Raw genomic sequence first — 21,842 nt, forward strand, 5'->3', positions numbered from 1 at the left:
TTTCCTCCCTCTGTTTATTACCAGTTTACCTCACTCACTCTGTCCTCCCCTCTTCCCCCTCCCACCTTTCCTCTGTCCATACTATCTCTCTCCCTCTCCCTCTCTATCTCTTTTCACCTCCTCCAGCTCTCATCCTCTTGCATGCCATTAGGACTGGGCGGGAGCAGAGAAATCTCCAGAGCCAATCAGAGAAGCCATCAGTCCAGTCGGAGTATCTCGCCATCCAATCACAGAGAACCATTATATCACCTCAGAGGCTCTACGTCCAACCTGAGAAGCCTGTTGTCCAGATTGATAACCGAACCGTACTATTGAAGAGTCCAACTGCCCGGAGTTGGAACTCATCTGGCCAATCAGAGAAGTCCCCTATATTGCGGCAGAGTGTCTCTGTCCAATCACAACACAGCTCGGGGAAGGAGGAGAGGTTTTCCCATGAAACCAAGCCCCTGATTGGTGAGTGTATGTGTAACCTCATGGGATGATACGTAACCTTTGTTCTGGTGGTTGAAGTCTGGGTTGGGCACCACCGTGTGGGAAATGCCTATTTGACAGTTGGCTTAATTCATTTTTTAATGTTACTTTCTTCTATCTCTGAATCATCCCCTGCTACACGTTTCTACTCAGGTTGCTGTTGTCTATTGGGGGGGTCTTTTAGAAGACAACTGTCCAGTAATGGTTGTCCTGTAAAATGTCTTCATCTGTTCATCTCACACTCTACTGCCATTGATCATTCTTCTCTGTGAGTGTTCTCTCTCTTTCTCTCCGTCTCCCTCTTTGTCGCATTCCCTCTCTCTTTGTCCCCTTCTCTCTTTCTCTTTCTCAACTGACAGAATGTACCAAACAGCAGAAAGATCAACTGACAGAATGTACCAAACAGCAGAAAGATCAACTGACAGAATGTACCAAACAGCAGAAAGATCAACTGACAGAATGTACCAAACAGCAGAAAGATCAACTGACAGAATGTACCAAACAGCAGAAAGATCAACTGACAGAATGTACCAAACAGCAGAAAGATCAACTGACAGAATGTACCAAACAGCAGAAAGATCAACTGACGGAATGTACCAAACAGCAGAAAGATCAACTGACAGAATGTACCAAACAGCAGAAGGATCAACTGACAGAATGTACCAAACAGCAGAAAGATCAACTGACAGAATGTACCAAACAGCAGAAGGATCAACTGACAGAATGTACCAAACAGCAGAAGGATCAACTGACAGAATGTACCAAACAGCAGAAGGGACAACTGTATGCTACAGGAGCGGGGCTAACTGACTGTTAGTTGATGGAGAAAGAGGAACAATGCAGAGCTGAAATTCAGGAAGGAGTTGGAGGGGGAGAAATGGGGGTCATGGTGGAGGGGGAGAAATGGGGGTCATGGTGGAGGGAGAGAAATGGGGGTCATGGTGGAGGGAGAGAAATGGGGGTCATGGTGGAGGGGGAGAAATGGGGGTCATGGTGGAGGGGGAGAAATGGGGGTCATGGCGGAGGGGGAGAAATTGGGGTCATGGCGGAGGGGGAGAAATTGGGGTCATGGCGGAGGGGGAGAAATTGGGGTCATGGCGGAGGGGGAGAAATTGGGGTCATGGTGGAGGGGGAGAAATTGGGGTCATGGTGGAGGGGGAGAAATTGGGGTCATGGCGGAGGGGGAGAAATTCTCTGTACTCCTGCAGCCACAGGAGTACAGAGATCTAGACCCCGACGCCCCCCACAGCCTTTCCCTCCAGGACATTGAGAATTCCTGTCCCCCCGGCACGGCCCAGTCATCCTCCTCAGCCCTCCCTGTCACAGAGTAGGATATTGGGTCCACATCCCTGCCTTGGGTCCCTGAGCAGCTCCAGGACCAGGACCTCCCTGGGTCTAACTACATCACACCATACATACAACCACCATGGATGATTATTCTAGTGGTGGTTTAGACACTGACTTTATGTTGTTTTAAATGGACAGGTGTGTTTGTTTTATAAACTCTGGTTTCTATGGTTTTTTATACAACAGACGGGTCTAATCCTGGACGCTGATTGGTTAAAACCGCTTTCCAGACGTTTTTTATTTAAGCAATAAGGCCCGAGGGGGTGTGGTATATGGCCAATATACCACGGCTAAGGGTTGTTCTTATGCACGATGCAACGCCTGGATACAGCCGTTAGCCGTGGTATATTGGCCATATACCACACCCCCTCAGGCCTTATTGCTTAATTATACACTGGATTGCATTCTGTTGGTTTTAGTGCTGATTTGGGGTTGTTGTAAACATGGGTACCTCCCCTGTAAGCATGTGATTGAATTTCATGACTTCATACAACTGTCACTAATTCAACTCACCGGTTCAGCTCTGTTACCGATTCAGATTCATACAAGACAAGACTTGTTTGTTTTAAGTTGTTTGTCTGCTGCTGACAAGATGGGGATGTAAACTACTCATTGAACTCTGCCTCAGTTTGTGAAACACAGCTTCAACGGCCACCTACTGAGAGACCATGAAGAAGTGAGAGAAAATATGAAACCCACACACTTCTCTTGCTCGTATCACTGCTCGTTATTAAGCTTTACGTATCGGCCTTAAGGCCTTCGTCACAGCTTTTGTGAGTGTTTTTATTTTGCACCCTTATGTAGACATTGCTCCACCCACATCCGTTCAATGCATCGAATGGGGTTGGAGTAGTCATCTGTTACCATGTATCTGCAACAAAGTGCAGAAGTGCGATTGCCTTTTGAATTTTAGACCCTGAAGAAGTTAAATAATATCTTTGTTGCCTTTTTCTACGTTTTATTTTGGTTATAGACTCAGCGATATGACGTAGATGCAAAAGGAAACATCATAGTGGGTCAAATTCCTCAAAAACGAAGAGATTTGAAGCGCGAGGCTCAACTTCTCCTCTGTTTTAGTCGCGTGGCTATCACGCTGGAATTACGTGAAGCGAAGCCGTGCACATAGGACGATACTGTGTGACTGGTGAGCGTGAAGTCTTGCATCTCGATATCTGCGGTGCTGCTCGTGGCAACATCATTTCACTGAGTCTACCTTTTAATGCGATTATTTTTCTAAATGTAAATGTGTCTTAAGGTATATTTGACATAATTAAGAGGGATCAATTAGGGGTTCAACATTGACCTTTCCAGAAATGTCCAGAAGGAGTCACTATATCAGTTTGTGACCAGCAGAGGAAAGCAGAGCTGAATAAGTTGTTTAAATTGAGGTTCATAGTCACAGCAGAGGACTTGTTACACAGGTTTCACACTTGGCAACTCAGGAAATTGAGTTTAGTATAGAGATCCTATTAAATTAGTATTCTACTTCCTAATCCAATGGGGTTTAGTTCATCAACGTGGCTCTGGCCAGTGTTCGGCTATACTTAGACTGGTTCATACTCGTGGCTCACCAAAATTAAGTTGTGTTGTATACTGTAAATAATAATCATTTGAAAATGGAAGCAAATCTGCTCAGTTGAGACATTTTCAATGGTTTCATTGTTCATATTTTGTTTTACATTTTCATGTGCAGCACTTTACTCAGAAATTTGTATTGGACTGTGTGTGGCCCAGTGGACTGTGTGTGGCCCAGTGGACTGTGTGTGGCCCAGTGGCCTGTGTGTGGCCCAGTGGACTGTGTGTGGCCCAGTGGACTGTGGCCCAGTGGCAATTTATGGACAGGATCAAACTTGAGGCATATCTTTTTCAGCGGGTCCAGAGAAACACTGTATTATATAGACTATTATGGTTCATGTAGCACAGATGGAGTAAAGTAGTGTTTGTTATTAGTTTTCAATTTTTCCCCCCATTAAAATTCAGGAACGTGACCAAATATGTTTAAACCTAACCAGATCTAGTTAATCTGTGTCGTTTTCAATGGGAGCAAATGAAGCATGGTGGGCAGAGACAAGCATGGAGGTGGGCAGAGACAAGCACGGAGGTGGGCAGAGACAAGCATGGAGGTGGGCAGAGACAAGCATGGAGGTGAGCAGAGACAAGCACGGAGGTGGGCAGAGACAAGCACGGAGGTGGGCAGAGACAAGCATGGAGGTGGGCAGAGACAAGCACGGAGGTGGGCAGAGACAAGCACGGAGGTGGGCAGAGACAAGCACGGAGGTGGACAGAGACAAGCATGGAGGTGGGAAGAGACAAGCATGGAGGTGGGCAGAGACAAGCACGGAGGTGGGAAGAGACAAGCACGGAGGTGGGCAGAGACAAGCATGGAGGTGGGAAGAGACAAGCATGGAGGTGGGCAGAGACAAGCACGGAGGTGGGCAGAGACAAGCACGGAGGTGGGCAGAGACAAGCACGGAGGTGGGCAGAGACAAGCATGGAGGTGGGAAGAGACAAGCACGGAGGTGAGCAGAGACAAGCATGGAGGTGGGCAGAGACAAGCATGGAGGTGGGCAGAGACAAGCATGGAGGTGGGCAGAGACAAGCATGGAGGTGAGCAGAGACAAGCACGGAGGTGGGCAGAGACAAGCACGGAGGTGGGCAGAGACAAGCACGGAGGTGGGCAGAGACAAGCACGGAGGTGGGCAGAGACAAGCACGGAGGTGGGCAGAGACAAGCATGGAGGTGGGAAGAGACAAGCATGGAGGTGGGCAGAGACAAGCACGGAGGTGGGCAGAGACAAGCACGGAGGTGGGCAGAGACAAGCACGGAGGTGGGCAGAGACAAGCACGGAGGTGGGCAGAGACAAGCACGGAGGTGGGAAGAGACAAGCACGGAGGTGAGCAGAGACAAGCACGGAGGTGGGCAGAGACAAGCACGGAGGTGGGCAGAGACAAGCACGGAGGTGGGCAGAGACAAGCACGGAGGTGGGCAGAGACAAGCACGGAGGTGGGCAGAGACAAGCACGGAGGTGGGCAGAGACAAGCATGGAGGTGGGCAGAGACAAGCATGGAGGTGGGCAGAGACAAGCATGGAGGTGGGCAGAGACAAGCACGGAGGTGGGCAGAGACAAGCACGGAGGTGGGCAGAGACAAGCATGGAGGTGGGCAGAGACAAGCACGGAGGTGGGAAGAGACAAGCACGACCGAGCGATATCCTATTGGTGCGTTCTAGTATTTATTTGAATATTTCCGTTAGGGAACACCTCTCTGAAGTGTGTGTGTACAATAACTAAATTCGCCTTTGTACTCCTTGTAAGCAACGTAATTTTTTTATCAACTTTGACAAAAGGTCACGTCTACAAAACTTAATGCATAGTTCGTAACAGATTTGACTTTTGGTAACATAAAATTGTAACCATCTCGCTCCATACACTCCCACTAGCGCCCACTTGGCTTCCTCTCCTCACCATATTTGGTAGGGAATTGATGTATGGATGACTCATAGTGAAGACTGGGTTCGTGCAGATAACCAACAATTTACGACGTTTGGAATGAGACTAACTTGAGGTAAATAATAATTCATTAATAAGAAGACTAATTGATCGGATATTAAAATATCTGAAAGTTATATTAGGAAAATTGTAATCTGAATATTTTCCTTGGTGCCCCGACTTCCTAGTTAACTACGGTTACATTATTAAGTAGTTTAAATCACGTAATAATAATAATTACAGAGAATTTTTGATAAAGATGAATCTTCAGTTTAATGATGCCAAAGACACGACAGTAGGGAGTGGAAAAACCAACCCGATGCTCCAGATTTATACATCCAATGAAACATCTCGCTCCTTGTTCCATCTATGCCGTTACTGCTGCATACAATGGTTTACCTTTGTGTTGCTGCTGTATTTGAATACTTTATGGCCTTCAGGCTAATAATGTCAGTATTAACAGTTTAACACCTCAGTCTCCTGCTTCAGTATGCAGTGTTTTTTAGCCGGTTTATACCAGGGATCTGTAAGCTATGGTCCTCCAGAAAGAAATTAAAATGAGCACTGACTAGTGTCAGCAAGAGTCAGTACCAGTCAAAAGTTTGGACACCTATTGATTCCAGGGTTTTTCTTTATTTGTACTACTTTATACATTGTAGAATAATAGTGAAGACATCAAAACTATGAAATCGGGATGAAAAAAGTGTTAAACAAATCAAAATATTTCATATTTGACATTCTTCAAAGTAGCCACCCTTTGCCTTGATGACAGCTTTGCACAATCTTGGCATTCTCTCAACCAGCTTCATGAGGTGGAATGCATTTCCATTAACAGGTGTGCCTTGTTAAAAGTTATTTTGTGGAATTTCTTTCCTTAATGCGTTTGAGCCAATCAGTTGTGTTGTGACAAGTTAGGGGTGGTATACAGAAGATAGCCCTATTTGGTAAAAAACCAAGTCCATATTATGGCAAGAACAGCTCAAATAAGCAAAGAGAAATGACAGTCCATCATTACTTTAAGACATGAAGGTCAGTCAATCCGGAAAATCTACCAAAGAGAGTTCTCATCTATATTATTCTTAGCCATCTATTTACCACCACTGAACGAAGCTGGCACTAAGAACGCTCTCAACCAACTCTACAAGGCCATAAGCAAAGAAGAAAATACTCACCCAGAAGCGGCGCTCCTAGTGGCCGGGGACTTTAATGCAGGCAAACTTAAATCAGTTTTACCAAATTTTTATCAGCATGTCACATGTGCAACCAGAGAAAAAAAATCCTAGACCACCTTTACTCCACACACAGAGATGCATACAAAGCTCTCCCCCACCCTCCATTGGGAAAATCTAACCTTAATTCTATCCTAACGATTCCTGCTTACAAGCAAATACTAAAGCAGGAAGTACCAGTGACTCGCTCAATACGGAAGTGGTCAGATGACGCGGATGCTACACTACAGGAATGTTTTGCTAGCACAGACTGGAATATGTTCCAGAATTCATCCAATGGCATTGAGGAGTACACAACCTCAGTCATCGGCTTCATCAATAAGTGCATCGACGACGTCGTCCCCATAGTGACTGTACATACATATCTCAACCAGCTTTCACTTCCTGAAAGTGTTGAATTAAAAAAAAAAAAGTTTGCTGATGACACAATAGTGGTAGGCCTGATCACCGACAATGATGAGACAGCCTTTAGGGAGGAGGTCAGAGAACTGACAGTGTGGTGCCAGGACAACAACCTCTCCCTCAATGTGAGCAAGACAAAGGAGCTGATCTTGGACTACAGGAAAAGGCGTGCCGAACAGGCCCCCATTAACATTGACGGGGCTGTAGTGGAGCGGGTCGAGAGTTTCAAGTTCCTTGGTGTCCACATTACCAACGAACTATCATGGTCCAAACATACCAAGACAGTTGTGAAGAGGGCACGATTAAAAAGATTTGTCATGGGTCCCCAGATCCTCAAAAGGTTCTACAGCTGCACCATCGAGAGCATCCTGACCGGTTGTTACACTGCCTGGTATGGCAACTGCTCGGCATCTGACCGTAAGGTGCACAGAAGATAGTGCGAACGGCCCAGTACATCACTGGGGCCAAGCTTCCTGCCATCCAGGACCTATACAATAGGTGGTGTCAGAGGAAAGCCCATAAAATTGTCAGAGACTCCAGACATCCAAGTTATTGACTGTTTTCTCTGCTACCGCACTCAATTAATAAAATCGCCACCGGACAATTTACATTGACCCCTCCCCCCCTTTTGTACACTGCTGCTACTCGCTGTTTATTATCTATGCATAGTCACTTCACCCCTACCTACATGTACAAATAACCTCAACTAACCTGTACCCTGCACGCTGACTCGGTACCGGTGTCCCTTGTATATAGCCTCATTATTGTTATTCTTATTGTGTTACTTTTTATTATTACTTTTCATTTTAGTCAACTTGGTAAATATTTGAACTACACTGTTAGTTACAGGCTTGTAAATTATAATTTCACGGTAAAGTCTACACTTGTTGTATTCGGCGCATGTGACAAATAAAGTTTGATTTGATTTGATATACGTGCCTTTAGAAAGTATTCACACCCTTTGACTCCACATTTTGTTGTGTTACAGCCTAAATTAAAAATGTATTCAATTGAGATTTCACTGATCTATACACAATACCCAATAATGTCAAAGTGGAATTATGTTTTTCAAATTTCTTTTAAGTATTATGTTTAATAAAAAATGAAAAGCTGAAATGTCTTGAATCAATAAATATTCAACACTTTTCAGAAAGTGAAAGCAGCTCTGGATATACCTCTTATGGGCAACAAAAAAAAAAGCAAAAATAATCACAAGCTTTCTGCTAGTACACAAAGACAACCCCGTCGTTGTGCTACTAGCCCATCGGGCACCTGTCGAGGAACGGAGCCAGGTTGTCCCTTCCTGGCCCTGCCCCGCGCGCTGCGATCGTAGGTCGAATGGCGCCAATTTATAACGTCCCTGACAGAAAGGACGCAGAAAGTTATCTATATTTTAATGTTATGAGAATTTGTTTCAGGATAATAAGGTCGTTTTCTCTCTCTTTTTGGAAGGAGAAACCAGAGTATTCAAAATGAGCGTGTATGTAGGTTAGTGATAATTAGCTAGCGAGTGATATATATATATTTTTAGAAGTGTGCTTGCTGTCCAACTTGATAACGAAGTTAGCTAGATAGATAGGTAGATAGCTAGCTAACTAACTACTGTAGATATATACTATAGATAGCTACAGTAGCTATTCCACATTCAATAGCTAACTTCCTAGCCTTTTCCCTCCCAGCTAACGTTAGCTAGGTTATTTCTCAATAGCACTTGTTTGTTTCTTTACAGGTTCATCTTTTAATGTTGAGGATGTCCTTGGACCTTCTATGAAAGAGGGTAATGTTAGGCAAACATACAAATGGTTTGACTTTGCTAGATATATCTCATATCAAATGTTTTCAAATATTTGCCTTGAGAATAATGTCCTAAGAAGTCAAGCTGATATATATTTCAGGTGGGCATGACGATGTTGAGCCCAAAGTTGAGCAGCTGATGAATAAACTAAAAAAGCTGCAACAAGGTAGCAATTATTAACCCCTTCCTCACTACAAATTAATCATATGCCTAATGGAAGAGTGATGTTGATTAGGTTTTTAAAATATACATGATAAATGAAGAACTCAGGCTAATAACAGAAATTTGATTCAAATATTTTTTTGTCATAATTGATCTAGCTGAAGATAGCATCCTGCAAGCCATAATGGTTTTGTCTGAGTAAAAGTGTGGTTATGCATACAGTGTGGTGTGGATGTATGTGTTTTTGGTGTTCCCTCTCAGGTAAGAGAGCTATAGAGGAGGAGGTGAAAGAGGCCCAGTCACTCAGAGACTCTCTGCAGGAAGAACTCGATGCCTGTAAGAAACCCTGAAGAAATCCCCTGGCGTTGCTCTCATACTTACTAATATTAGCTACATCTTTTGTTCTTTTTCCCTTCCCACTGGACACAGACGTCAATTCAACATTGTTTCCACTTAATTTAATTGAAATTGTGTGGAAACAGTGTTGATTCAACCAGTGTGTGCCTAGTGGGTTGCTTCCTTTGGGTAATCACTAATCCAATATGACTAGATTGGGGAAAAATGATCTCCTGCTTTTAGCCATCCCAACCATCTCAGATCAGAGATAAGCCTACTTCTTCAAAAACAGGATTCTTGTTTAAAGTATTGGAACAGTTTAGAAAAAGATGAAGTGATGCTTAGTGGTTTTGGTTTTCAAGTAGTCCTGAAGTGTACAAAATTGATGACACCAGCATCACTTGTTCTTCCTCCAGTACAGACGGAAGCTTACCAACTGGAGGGAGTCCACAAAGAGAAAGAAGGTGGAGTGACAACACACAGAACACTCACTTACGTAAAGGCCATACACATTTTATTCAACGTTTAACAGATGCCCTTCACATTTCTCAAATAAAGAAACTGAAAGTTTAAAGATTATCGCCAAAAGTAATGTCCTCAAGCTTCCACTAAAGAGATACACAACTTCCTCGTTTTTATGGCCTTAGCACAGCTTATAATGAGGCTAACATCGCTAAAAGAAGGTTGCTAGGTGTTGTATTAAGTTGTTATAGTATTTTTACAAGGTTGCCCACTTATTTTTATAGTTTTTTTACGCTTTGTTAAAACAGTAAGATACATTTGTATTTATGTCATGAGAAAAGTAGCCATTCTGGAAATACTGAGAGATTCCTGCCATGACATCATGGCAACAGAATGATGATTGGGTTAGAATAGAGTAAGCCTTTAGTGGAGACGTTTGTTTTATTTGACTTTCAGGGTTCGTTATATTACACACTGACTCATCTCAATGGTATGCTGATGTTAGAGCTGATGATTGTGGTCAGTCTCAAATATCTGATCCCATTTATCAGTCAGTCATTCTTAATTTTCTAGTTACAGAATATTACAACACATGAATGAACCTACTACCAAAATCAGTAGACCTTATTCCCTTCTATGCCTGAAATCCATAGTGCTCTCAAAGGTAATACGTTTACAGTTGTTTTTGTCAATTTAAAACTGACGATGATGTTTTTATCCCAGAGTCGTGCATGGTGCTGCAGTTCCAGTGTGAAGAGATGGAACAGGACTCTACCAGGTGAGCAGTTACACCTGCCTGGCATGCACCTTCACCTCTCTCCAGTCTCCACCCACCTTGTTGTGGTCAAGCAGTCACCTTCCAGACCAGATCCCTTCTTCAGATCAAACACTAGATGGCAGCATATCTTCATGTTTATGCAGGCCCAGAGCGGACACGATCTCTATTCGGGGTCAGTTTAAGATTAAATCATATACAAAGGGAAAGACTTGAAAACAGAACAATGGATTTATTGGCATCATGGACTAACATACTGAACCGAACCGCACCTGTGAGGTGAGGAGTTATTCAGCAACATCTGGTGTTTGGTTCAACTCTACACATCTGCAGGTGGAAACTTTGACTCTAAAAATCCTGACAAAACAGGAAGAAGACAAGGCATATGTCAGAAAGCTGCTGCTGGTAAAGAAATTAACTCTGATATGATCCCACTGTGAGTTATTTGAATGCTCAATTCTGTAGGACCTGACAAAGACAGTGGTCTAAGGCACTGCATCTCAGTGCAAGAGGCGTCACTACAATCCCTGGTTTGAATCCAGGCTGTATCACATCCGGCCATGATTGGGAGTCCCATAGGGCAGCGCACGTTTGGCCGGAGTAGGCTGTCATTGTAAATAAGAATTTGTTCTTAACTGACTTGCCTAGTTAAATAAAAGTTAAATGTAAATTTACAAGACACTTCGGTCTGCGCGTCTCAATAAATCACAGTGGCAGGAAGCATATCACAGTGGCCGACATTCCTCATCTCCTGTTCAGCACCTGAACAAGTTAAGTGTGTATGTGTCCTTGTTCACAGGCAGCAGCAGCTTAACAGGAAGAGTGAGGACCTGATAGAACAGTACAGATGTCAGATCCAGGAGACTAAGCTCAAACACAGGAAACACCGGTAACTATGTAGCGGTGCAGGGGGGACAGTCAGAATGGGGGCTTGAACCAACAGCCATTAGAGAGATCAGATGGAAGGAGAACAGTCAGAATGGGGGCTTGAACCAACAGCCATTAGAGAGATCACATGCAGGGAGAACCGTCAGAATGGGGGCTTGAACCAACAGCCATTAGAGAGATCACATGGCGGGAGAACCGTCAGAATGGGGGCTTGAACCAACAGCCATTAGAGAGATCAGACTATGTATTGTGTGTTTTTCTGACAGGATGAAGTTTGAAAACCAGCTCCAGCAGCTGATAGAGCAGCATAAGAACCTGCACTCTGTCTTTGTGAGTTTGTATGCTTGTACCTGTGAGAAATCTGAAATATTTCAGAGAAGCTTCTTCCATGTTAGAAGCTTCTTCCATATCCAGTCTTTCCAGATCTGTGAATACTAAGTGTTGTGTCGTCCATCCAGAGCCCAGACAGACTGCCTGCTGAAATAGAGAGCGTTGAAAACGCCAAGTCTCAGCTGCTGAAGGCTGGTAAGAAACTCTGATGACTGTAGACTTTAACACGATAGACTTTAACATGGGCTACTGGCACCATCGGTTGTGCAACTGTGATGTATCTGTGTGTGTGTGTGTGTGTGTGTGTGTGTGTGTGTGTGTGTGTGTGTGTGTGTGTGGGGGGGGGGGGTATAGAACAGCTGAAGTTATCTCAGCTCTGCCATCTAGAGGAGGCGCTGGATGAGGCCAGGAGGCAGACTTCGACTGACACACAGCCTGGACCCTGGAACTGTACACTGTAAAAACGACCACTGTGTACAATTACAGATATTACCACGGCTCATAGTTAGAGAGGGTTCCGTGTGTAGAAGCAAAGTTGTGAATGTTTTGTGATTGTTCTTCTGCCCTTGATATTGTGTATTGAGTTCCTCTGTTTGATGTTGAGTTCCTCTGTTTGATGTTGTGTTCCTCTGTTTGATGTTGTGTATTGTGTTCCTCTGTTTGATGTTGTGGATTGTCTTCCTCTGCTTGATGTTGTGGTTTTGGATCATTTGTACATCATTCTTTATTGATTCTTTATTTGCTGCTGAGCAGTTTGCTTTTAAACAGATTAAATACAGTTGTCTATGCTGGTTGAGGGTTACGTGTTTGTGGATTGAGAGTCTCACACAAATAAGAATAAACAAACATCACCAACATGAATGCAACACAGACAGTCACCAGTGGTGTAAAGTACTTAAGTAAAAATACTTTAAAATACTACTTAAGTAGTTTTTTGGAGTATCTGTACTTTACTTTACTATTTATATTTTTGACAACTTTTCCTTTTCCTTCACTACATTCCTAAAGAAAATAATGCACTTTTTACTCCATACATTTCCCCGACACCTAAAAGTACTCGTTACATTTTGAATGCTTAGCAGGACAGGAAAATGGTCCAATTCACACACTTATCAAGAGAACATCCCTGGTCATCCCTACTGCCTCTGATCTGGTGGACTTACTAAACACAAATGCTTTGTTTGTAAATTATGTCTGAGTGTTGGTGTGTGACCCTGGCAAACCGTAAAAAAAAAAAAAATTGTGCCGTCTGGTTTGCTTAATTTACTTTTGATACTTAAATATATTTAAAACCAAATACTTTTAGACTTTTACTCAAGAAGTATTTTACTGGGTGACTTTCATTTTTACTTGGAGCCATTTTCTATTAATATCTTTACTTTTACTCAAGTATGAGAATGTAGTACTTTTTCTACCACTGACAGTCACACAGACAGACACATACATACACACATAAACTCAGCTAAAAAAGAAACGTCCCTTTTTCAGGACCCTGTCTTTCAAAGATAAATCGTAAAAATCCAAGTAACTTCACAGATCTTCATTCAGATCTTCAAACTAACAGCTTACAGACGGTAGGCAAATAAGGTCACAATTATGAAAATTTAGGACACCAAAGAGACCTTTCTACTGACTCTGAAAAACACCAAAAGAAAGATGCCTAGGGTCCCTGCTCATCTGTGAATGTACATTAGGCATGCTGCAAGGAGGCATGAGAACTGCAGATGTAATAAATTGCCATGTCCGTAGTGTGAGGCGCCTAAGACAGCACTACAGGGAGACAGGACGGACAGCTGATCGTCCTCTCAGTGGCAGACCACGTGTAACAACACCTGCACAGGATCGGTACATCTGAACATCACACCTGCGGGACAGGTACAGGATGGCAAAAACTGCATGAGTTACACCAGGAACGCACAATCCCTCCATCAGTGCTCAGACAGTCCGCAATAGGCTGAGAGGCTGGACTGAGGGCTTGTGGGCTGTTGTAAGGCAGGTCCTCACCAGACATCACCGGCAACAAGGTCGCCTATGGGCACAAACCCACCGTCGCTGGACCAGACAGAACTGGCAAAAAGTGCTCTTCACTGACGAGTCGCGGTTTTGTCTCACCAGGGGTGATGGTCGGATTTGTGTTTATCATCGAAGGAATGAGCGTTACACCGAGGCCTGTACTCTGGATCGGGATCGATTTGGAGGTGGAGGGTCCGTCATGGTCTGGGGCGGTGTGTCACAGCATCATCGGACTGAGCTTGTTGTCATTGCAGGCGATCTCAACGCTGTGTGTTACAAGGAAGACATCCCCCTCCCTCATGTGGTACCCTTCCTGCAGGCTCATCCTGACATGATCCTCCAGCATGACAATGACACCAGCCATACTGCTCGTTCTGTGCGTGATTTTCTGCAACACAGGAATGTCAGTGTTCTGCCATGGCCAGCGACGAGCCCGGATCACAATCCCATTGAGCGCGCCTAGGACCTGTTGGATCGGAGGGTGAGGGCTAGGGCCATTCCCCCCAGAAATGTCTGGGAACTTGCAGGGGCCTTGGTGGAAGAGTGGGGTAACATCTCACAGCAAGAACGGGAAAATCTGGTGCGGTCCATGAGGAGGAGAAGCACCTGTAGTACTTAATGCAGCTGGTGGCCACACCGGATACTGACTGTTACTTTTGATTTTGACCCCCCCTTTGTTCAGCAACACATTATCCCATTTCTGTCAGTCACATGTCTGTGGAACTTGTTCAGTTTATGTCTCAGTTGTTGAATCTTGTTATGTTCATACAAATATTTACACATGTTAAGTTTGCTGAAACTAAACGCAGTTGACAATGAGAGGACATTTCTTTTTTTGCTGAGTTTATGTCTTGTAATGGTAACCAAGGTATTTAGGCTTTATTGAAAAGAAGTAGATATTCAACAAATGTTTACATTTAGACACGGGGGTCCAAATTAATTAAGGTTCGGTGTAGTTTCAGTAAGGTCAAGGAAATGCATAACGTTTAAAATTGGGTTAGTGTCCTGCCGTGATTTTCTACCGGTCGATAACACTGCCACTGGCTGGGTTGAGAACGCCCTCATAAAGACATCCAAGGGACTTTCTTGGTTAAATAAATACCACCGGGTGTGTATCCTCTGGCTTGTGAGTAACCTTTACATGCATAACAATATAATCATCTGTAATTATGTTAATTATAGAATCAGCCGACTGTAATTATGTTAATTATGGCATCAGCCGTATTCCAGTCGACAGACACTGGTATGTACCAATGCTGCAGAACCGCTGAGGGGTGTGTGTGTGTGTGTGTGGGGGGGTCTCTTTCTCAAGATGAAGTTTTCATCCCTAGTATTCTGTCACATACTGGTATAGTAATTTACTTTTCTTGTTCGTTCATACTGGAGGAGCCACAAACACACACAGCTCCACTGGAACCAGTAATCTGAAGCCAACAGAAGTAGTTAGCACAGATGTCTTGTGTGTTAATTATTTAACCAACACATGATTATGTAATTTATCACAGTTACACACACACAGGGAAAAACACATGTTGCTGTTTACCTTTACTCCCCACACGAAGGTGAGAAACGACCTGGAAGCATTTCGGCTCCACTGTGTGTTTGACCTCAGTGCTGCAGTGAGTCACCTGATACGCAGGTTTGACATTACAGTGTGGGAAACGCATTGTGAGAAAGCTCACTAGAAGGGGGAACGTAGACATTTTCGCATGTGTAGTATATGTATGTGAATGTACTCTATGTGGCAGGGGTGGCAGGTAGCCTAGTGGTTAGAGCGTTGGGCCAGTAACTGAAAGGTTGCTGGATTGAATCCCTGAGCTGACAAGGTAAAAAAATCTGTCATTCTGCCCCTGAACAAGGCAGTTAACCCACGGTTCCTAGGCCATCATTGTAAATAAGAATATGTTATTAACTGACTTGCCTAGTTAAATAAAGGTTAAATAAAAAAAATGTGTCTGTGTGTATTGATTGAGGATCTAAACCCACTCTTAACCTCCCCTTCTCAACTCCAGTGAGAATGGTTGAGAGAGAGTGCAATAGACTAGTGCTGCTGCAGACAGGATTTCTCTCAAACTCCTGATCCACTCTCTAGTTTATCATCCAGCTTCCAGTGTGCTGATCCATGCCCCAGGGTTTATCTGCTGCCCAGAGTCAGGCCCAGTCCTGTGGCTCTGCTCTATGGCCAGGAGGTGAGTCAGAGAGAGGGGGTGGAGATGAGAGCGATTGAGAAAGGGAAGTTGGGTGTGGCCCTGAAAGCCCTTGGCACATTCCTAGAAGAGACTGCCTTCAATACCACCGCGCACACCTTTCCAGCTGCTAACTTATAAAAACAAATATTCAGGTGAGCAGCATACTCTTGGGACATAGAGATAGAGGAGGGAGGAGGGGACAGAGAAGTCTACCACACTCATTCATACACATGTGTGTGGTAGTATATTTACACTGTATGCAAATAAATGTTTAATCATACACACCCAAGAGCATTATATTTGCTTAACCAGGTCTAGAGTAGGTGTGTACGGGTAAAAGGGCAAGGTGCATCCAGGTATGTGGGCAAACATCCAGATCGTGAGACACCCTGGGGAGCGAACACTGAACACACATCCATGTGTGTGTGTGGATGTAGGATATCATAGGAGCAGAGTGGGACTGATCTGACAGGACACAGGACAGCCCCCTACCACCCCCCACCCACACACACACACACACACACACACACACACAGTAAGAACTCAGTGCCCCTTAGTTTACATATGGGAGACATGAAAGAACATAAAAAAATCCACATGTAGCTTCACCAGCGTTCATGGTTCTGAGTTTGCACTTGTGGGACTTTTTGTGTGGGTTCCATTAAACTGGGCAGGGCAAAAAGATCAAGTGCAACTGATTTGAAAGTATCTGACAGATGACTCGTAGACATGGAGAACTTTACTATGTTAATACTATGCAGCTGAATCAGAAGGCAGGATGTTTAAGAGCTATGACTCAGACTTCCCTGTCAGCAGTTAGAAAGAGAGAGAGAGAGGAGGGGAAGCGGGACAGAGAGAGAGAGAGAGAGAGAGAGAGGAAGCGGGACATAGAGAGAGAGCGAGAGAAAGGGAGAGAGAGGAGGAGGAAAAGGGGGACATAGAGAGAGAGGAGAAGGGGGAGCTGGACATAGGGGATGGGGACATAGACAGAGGGAGGAGGGGATGGGGACATAGAGAGAGAGGAGGGAGGAGGGGATGGGGACATAGACAGAGGGAGGAGGGGATGGGGACATAGAGAGAGGGAAGGGGGCATAGAGAGGGAGAGAGAGAGAGAGAGGCGGGGAAGGGGAACAGAGAGAGAGGGAAGGGGGCATAGAGAGAGAGAGGGAAGGGGGCATAGAGAGAGAGGGAGAGAGAGAGAGGAGGGGGAAGTGGGACATAGAGAGAGAGAGAGGGAAGGGGGGAATAGAGAGAGGGAGAGAGGAGGGGGAAGGGGGACAGAGAGAGGGAGAAAGAGGGTTGCATACTCAATTGACTGAACCTCATAACAAGCTACAGCTCACTGTTAAATGGAGAGAGAGAGAGAGAGAGAGAGAGAGAGAGAGAGAGAGAGAGAGAGAGAGAGAGAGAGAGAGAGAGAGAGAGGGCACAATTAGACCCAACCAAATCATGAGAAAACAAAAAGATAATTACTTGACACATTGGAAAGAATTAACAAAAAAACAGAGCAAACTAGAATGCTATTTGGCCCTAAACAGAGAGTACACAGTGGCAGAATACCTGACCACTGTGACTGACCCAAACTTAAGGAAAGCTTTGACTATGTACAGACTCAGTGAGCATAGCCTTGCTATTGAGAAAGGCCACCGTAGGCAGACATGGCTCTCAAGAGAAGACAGGCTATGTGCTCACTGCCCACAAAATGAGGTGGAAACTGAGCTGCACTTCCTAACCTCCTGCCCAATGTATGACCATATTAGAGACACATATTTCCCTCAGATTACACAGATCCAAAAAGAATTCGAAAACAAATCCAATTTTGATAAACTCCCATATCTACTGGGTGAAATTCCACAGTGTGACATCACAGCAGCAAGATGTGACCTGTTGCCACAAGAAAAGGTCAACCAGTGAAGAACAAACAGCATTGTAAATACAACCCATATTTATGCTTATTTATTTTAACTTGTGTGCTTTAACCATTCGTACATTGTTACAACACTGTATATATATAATATGACATTTGTAATGTCTTTATTGTTTTGAAACTTCTGTATGTGTAATGTTTACCGTTAATTTGTATTGTTTGTTTCACTTTTGTGTATTGTCTACCTCACTTGCTTTGGCAATGTTAACACATGTTTCCCATGCCAATAAAGCCCCTTGAATTGAATTGAATTGAATTGAGAGAGACAGAGAGAGAGAGAGAGTATACTTTGACAATGTAAGTAATAATGAACTTGCCATGTCAATAAAGTCAATTTAATTGAATTGAGAGAGATGTTAACATATGTTTCCAATGGGTTAAATTGAGATGTTTGATGTTCATCCAAATTAAGTATATTTTTCACACACACACACACACTCTGGCTGTACTTTACCTGTCCATCCAATTTATGCCAATATTGTCAAATTATCCCAAGGTGATATTTTTGAAAAACGTCACAAGAGTCAACTTCCAATAGTTTTCAACAGTCAGCGTTCCAGCCAGTGAGAATGGGAGGAGTTAGAGAGAGGAAAGCCCGGTTACTCAACTTCTTCCTGGTTGTTTCTCAGCGGTGTGGAAGCGGTCGCGCGGAGCGGTAGGATCAGACTGAGGCAGACAGGTCGGGCCTGTAGTGTGGAGCTCCGGGGCGTTTTGGGCGGATAAGGTGGAGTCCCACCGGGAGACAGGAATGTACACCGTAGACAAGTACTGACGAGCCGGTGAGCATCAGTGGAAGTATCGCGGGAGGGATATACGGCGATATAAAGCGATTCAAGCCAGGGAGACAAAGTAGCCAAGAAAAAGTAGCCTACAAGTTGTTGCCCACTGGAGGGTAAGAGACTGTATCATTATGTTCATAGCAACTCGCTCTGAAACAGGTCAATCTATCCTGGTGATCTCCGTGTCTTCTGTAAATTAGCCTATTGCAATAATCTCTAGGCCTATGTAACTCAATATATGCCTGTGTCTATAGCAAGACTGTAGTTCTTTAGGCGACAGTATACATCTCATCGTAGTTGTATTAGGCTACTGTAATAACTCTGTAATAACGTCTGGTTTCATTGAAAGTTGCCAACCAATAGAAACTCTGCAAGACTTGCGTGTCAGTCTTCAATGAATTAGTGTGAATCCACATAGACACAAAGAAACTACCGTATTATAATAGCCCTCTATTATAGCCTAACTTATATGCATAGACAGGACGGTATGTTAAACACCCCGCCTGTCAGTTGTGTTATGTAATAGGCCTAATGTACAGTTGGACTAAAGTAAATTGATATAATCCGTTTCCTCTGTGTTGTAAATTACCATACAGAAGGTGTGTGCTGAGTTTTAATATAATTTTTTATTTAACTAGGTAAGAACAAATTCTTATTTACAATGACAGCCTAGTGGGTTAGCTGCCTTGTTCAAGTGCAGAATGACCAATTCTTACCTTGTCAGCTCAGGGATTCGATCTAGCAACCTTTGGGTTACAAGTCCAACGCTCTAACCACTAGGCTACCTGCTGAGTACAGATGTTCTGCTCTGTATCTACCTGAGACTTTGGTCCATGTCTAGATAGTGTGTTTCGAGTACTTCAGATAATAGGCTTAGTACACTCCCTGTATGGCAGTGAGTGTACTACTGTCAGAGTGTGTGTGTGTGTGTGTGGTGTGTGGTGTGTGGTGTGTGTGTGTGTGTGTGTGTGTGTGTGTGTGTGTGTGTGTGTGTGTGATGTGTGTTTCAAATTGTATTAGTCACATGTACAGGACAGACATTGGTGTACACCATCCAGACGAAATGCTTACTTTCAGGTTCGTTCTCGACAATTAGAAAAGATCAAATATAAGAATACGTCAAGTAAATGTCTCAGTAGAATATAATAAATATTTTAGCGTAAGTATAATACAGGAAGGCACAATTTATAGTCCAATATTTACACTTGTTTTTGTGAATGGGGTATTGGGGGGGGGGGGGGTAAGTGTTTAAAATGTGCAGTATTTATCAACAATCAGAAGAGTCTGGTAGCAGCAGTAGTGATGTGCATGTAGCAAGAATGTGTGTGTCTGTGTGTGTGTGGGGGTGTGTGTGGGTGTGTGGGTGTGTGTGTGTGTGTTTTCTGTGTGGGTGTGTGTGCTAAGGTGCAGTGAGTCAGTGCAGGTGGTCAGTCAAGTTCAAGTGTTCAGCAGTCTGATGGCTTGTAGATAGAAACTGTCTCTGAACCTGTTGGTATGTGTCTGTTTACAGCTGCCTCAACTTCTGTCAAAGGGCTGGGCCTTTTATGGCACAGGTGGTAGTGTACTGTACTTGCCCCACAAGCATAGAGTTTCTGGTTCAAGCCTTGTTCCAGTAGACTGCTCCCCCTCAATCGCTACAATATGTATCCATAAAAACTCAGTCAGTCTGCTTTAGCCTCTAAATCCCAATGTCCATAGCATACTACATAAAGATTAACACATGTAAAAACGACACACATTTAAACTCAATGACCAACCTTGGTTCATATCTTAGTTTTTAGCCTTTTATATTCCTAAATAGTGGAATAGGGCATATAGATGGTTTTATGTATTCTGAGTTTCATCTCTCTCTGTGGATCTGTGTTTAGGTACTTAATGTAAACAGTAAACACGTGGTCATGGTTATACAGATGTCGGATCTTAACTTGATCACTCTTATGTCGCAGAGAATTTTCCTGTTGCATCAGGAAATTAAAATGAGCCTTGTGTGAGTCCTTGAAAATGAGCAGTTGTCTTTCTCTCCATACGGGATCCAGTCGAGTCATTGGGATCTGCTATTCAGAATAATAATATCTCGCGGAGATGCAATGCTAGGTCCTGTTACTGCAACATTCCAATGCACAGAAATATATCTGAAATGCATCTGAAAGACACATCAACAACCGTATTCAGACCCTTTGACATTTTCCACATTTTGTTACGTTACAGCCTTATTCTAAAATGGATTAAATTAGTATTTTTCTTTTTAATCTACACACAATACCCCATAATGACAAAGTGAAAACAGGTTTTTAGAAATGTTTGCAAATGTACTAAAAAATAAAACACAGAAATACCTTATTTATGTAAATATTCAGACCCTTTGCTATGAGACTCGAAATTGAGCTCAGGTGCACCCTGTTTCCATTGATCATCCTTGAGATGTTTCTACAACTTGATTGTAGTCCACCTGTGGTAAATTCAATTTATTGAGCATGATTTGCAAAGAGACACACCTGTCTACATAAGGTCCCACAGTTGATAGTGCATGTCAGAGCAAAAACCAAGCCATGAGGTCGAAGGAATTGTCCGTAGAGCTCCGAGACAGGATTGTGTCGAGGCACAGATCTGGGGAAGGGTACCAAAACATTTCTGCAGCATTGATGGTCCCCAGGAACCCAGTGACCTCCATCATTCTTAAATGGAAGAATTTTGGAACCACCAAGACTCTTCCTAGAGCTGGCTGCCCAGCCAAACTGAGTAATCGAGGGAGAAGTGCCATGGTCAGGGAGGTGACCAAGAACCCGATTGTCACTCTTACAGAGCTCCAGAGTTCCTCTGTGACGATGGGAGAACCTTCCAGAAGGACAACAATCTCTGCAGGACTTCACCAATCAGGCCTTTATGGTAGAGTGGCCAGATGGAAGCCACTCCTCAGTAAAAGGCACATGAAAGCCCGCTTGGAGTTTGCCAAAAGGCACCTAAAGGACTCTCAGACCATGAGAAACAAGATTCTCTGGTCTGATGAAACAAAGATTGAACTCTTTGGCCTGAATGCCAAGCGTCACGTCTGGAGGAATCCTGGCACCATCCCTACGTTGAAGCATGGTGGTGGCAGCATCATGCTGTGGGGATGTTTTTAAGCGTCAGGGACAGGGAGACTAGACAGGATCAAGGTAATGATGAATGGAGCAAAGTACAGAGAGACCCTTGATGAAAACCTGCTCCAGAGCTCTCAGGACCTCTGACTGGGGAAAAGGTTCACCTTCCA

General features: G+C 43.8%; 3 protein-coding genes across 5 annotated transcripts in view; all 3 read left to right on the plus strand.

The window, feature by feature from the left end:
• The window catches only part of LOC129830740 (probable serine/threonine-protein kinase irlF), a 1,681-nt gene extending 334 nt beyond the window's left edge, over window positions 1-1,347 (plus strand). The window contains exons 2-3 of one of the 2 annotated variants that reach the window (XM_055893423.1): window positions 1-453; window positions 831-1,347. The exon at window positions 1-453 is cut by the window's left edge and continues 80 nt beyond it. In XM_055893423.1, the coding sequence (XP_055749398.1) occupies window positions 1-453; window positions 831-1,288 (911 nt within the window). In that variant the 3' untranslated portion in view covers window positions 1,289-1,347. The remainder of the gene's footprint in view (window positions 454-830) is intronic. The other variant, XM_055893424.1, reaches the window with a different exon arrangement.
• A 6,909-nt stretch (window positions 1,348-8,256) lies between these two features.
• Window positions 8,257-12,444, plus strand: si:ch211-199g17.9 (uncharacterized protein LOC108180085 homolog). Of its 2 annotated transcripts, XM_055893099.1 has the most exons (10): window positions 8,257-8,424; window positions 8,666-8,713; window positions 8,832-8,897; window positions 9,155-9,229; window positions 9,646-9,693; window positions 10,415-10,469; window positions 11,266-11,355; window positions 11,621-11,684; window positions 11,813-11,879; window positions 12,039-12,444. In XM_055893099.1, the coding sequence occupies exons 1-10, from the start codon at window positions 8,409-8,411 to the stop codon at window positions 12,143-12,145; spliced, it is 636 nt and encodes a 211-aa protein (XP_055749074.1). In that variant the 5' UTR covers window positions 8,257-8,408; the 3' UTR covers window positions 12,146-12,444. The 2 variants fall into 2 exon arrangements, with proteins under 2 accessions (XP_055749074.1, XP_055749076.1); XM_055893101.1 differs by lacking the exon at window positions 12,039-12,444 and having other exon boundaries at window positions 11,813-11,942.
• Window positions 12,445-18,420: 5,976 nt separating this feature from the next.
• Window positions 18,421-21,842, plus strand: part of LOC129830741 (protein FAM83H-like) — a 35,357-nt gene continuing 31,935 nt past the window's right edge. Inside the window, exon 1 of the mRNA XM_055893425.1 lies at window positions 18,421-18,705. The gene's annotated coding sequence lies outside the window, so the exon portion shown is untranslated. The remainder of the gene's footprint in view (window positions 18,706-21,842) is intronic.

This window comes from Salvelinus fontinalis, chromosome 32 (assembly GCF_029448725.1).
Source record: "Salvelinus fontinalis isolate EN_2023a chromosome 32, ASM2944872v1, whole genome shotgun sequence".
Taxonomy (NCBI): domain Eukaryota; kingdom Metazoa; phylum Chordata; class Actinopteri; order Salmoniformes; family Salmonidae; genus Salvelinus; species Salvelinus fontinalis.

Bases quoted from the DNA above. Each gene is read 5' to 3' on its own strand.
- si:ch211-199g17.9 (XM_055893099.1), top strand. The intron at 8,898-9,154 runs GTAGCAATTATT...GTTCCCTCTCAG, and splicing joins ACTAAAAAAGCTGCAACAAG to GTAAGAGAGCTATAGAGGAG. The intron at 9,694-10,414 runs GTGGAGTGACAA...TTTTTATCCCAG, and splicing joins AGTCCACAAAGAGAAAGAAG to AGTCGTGCATGGTGCTGCAG.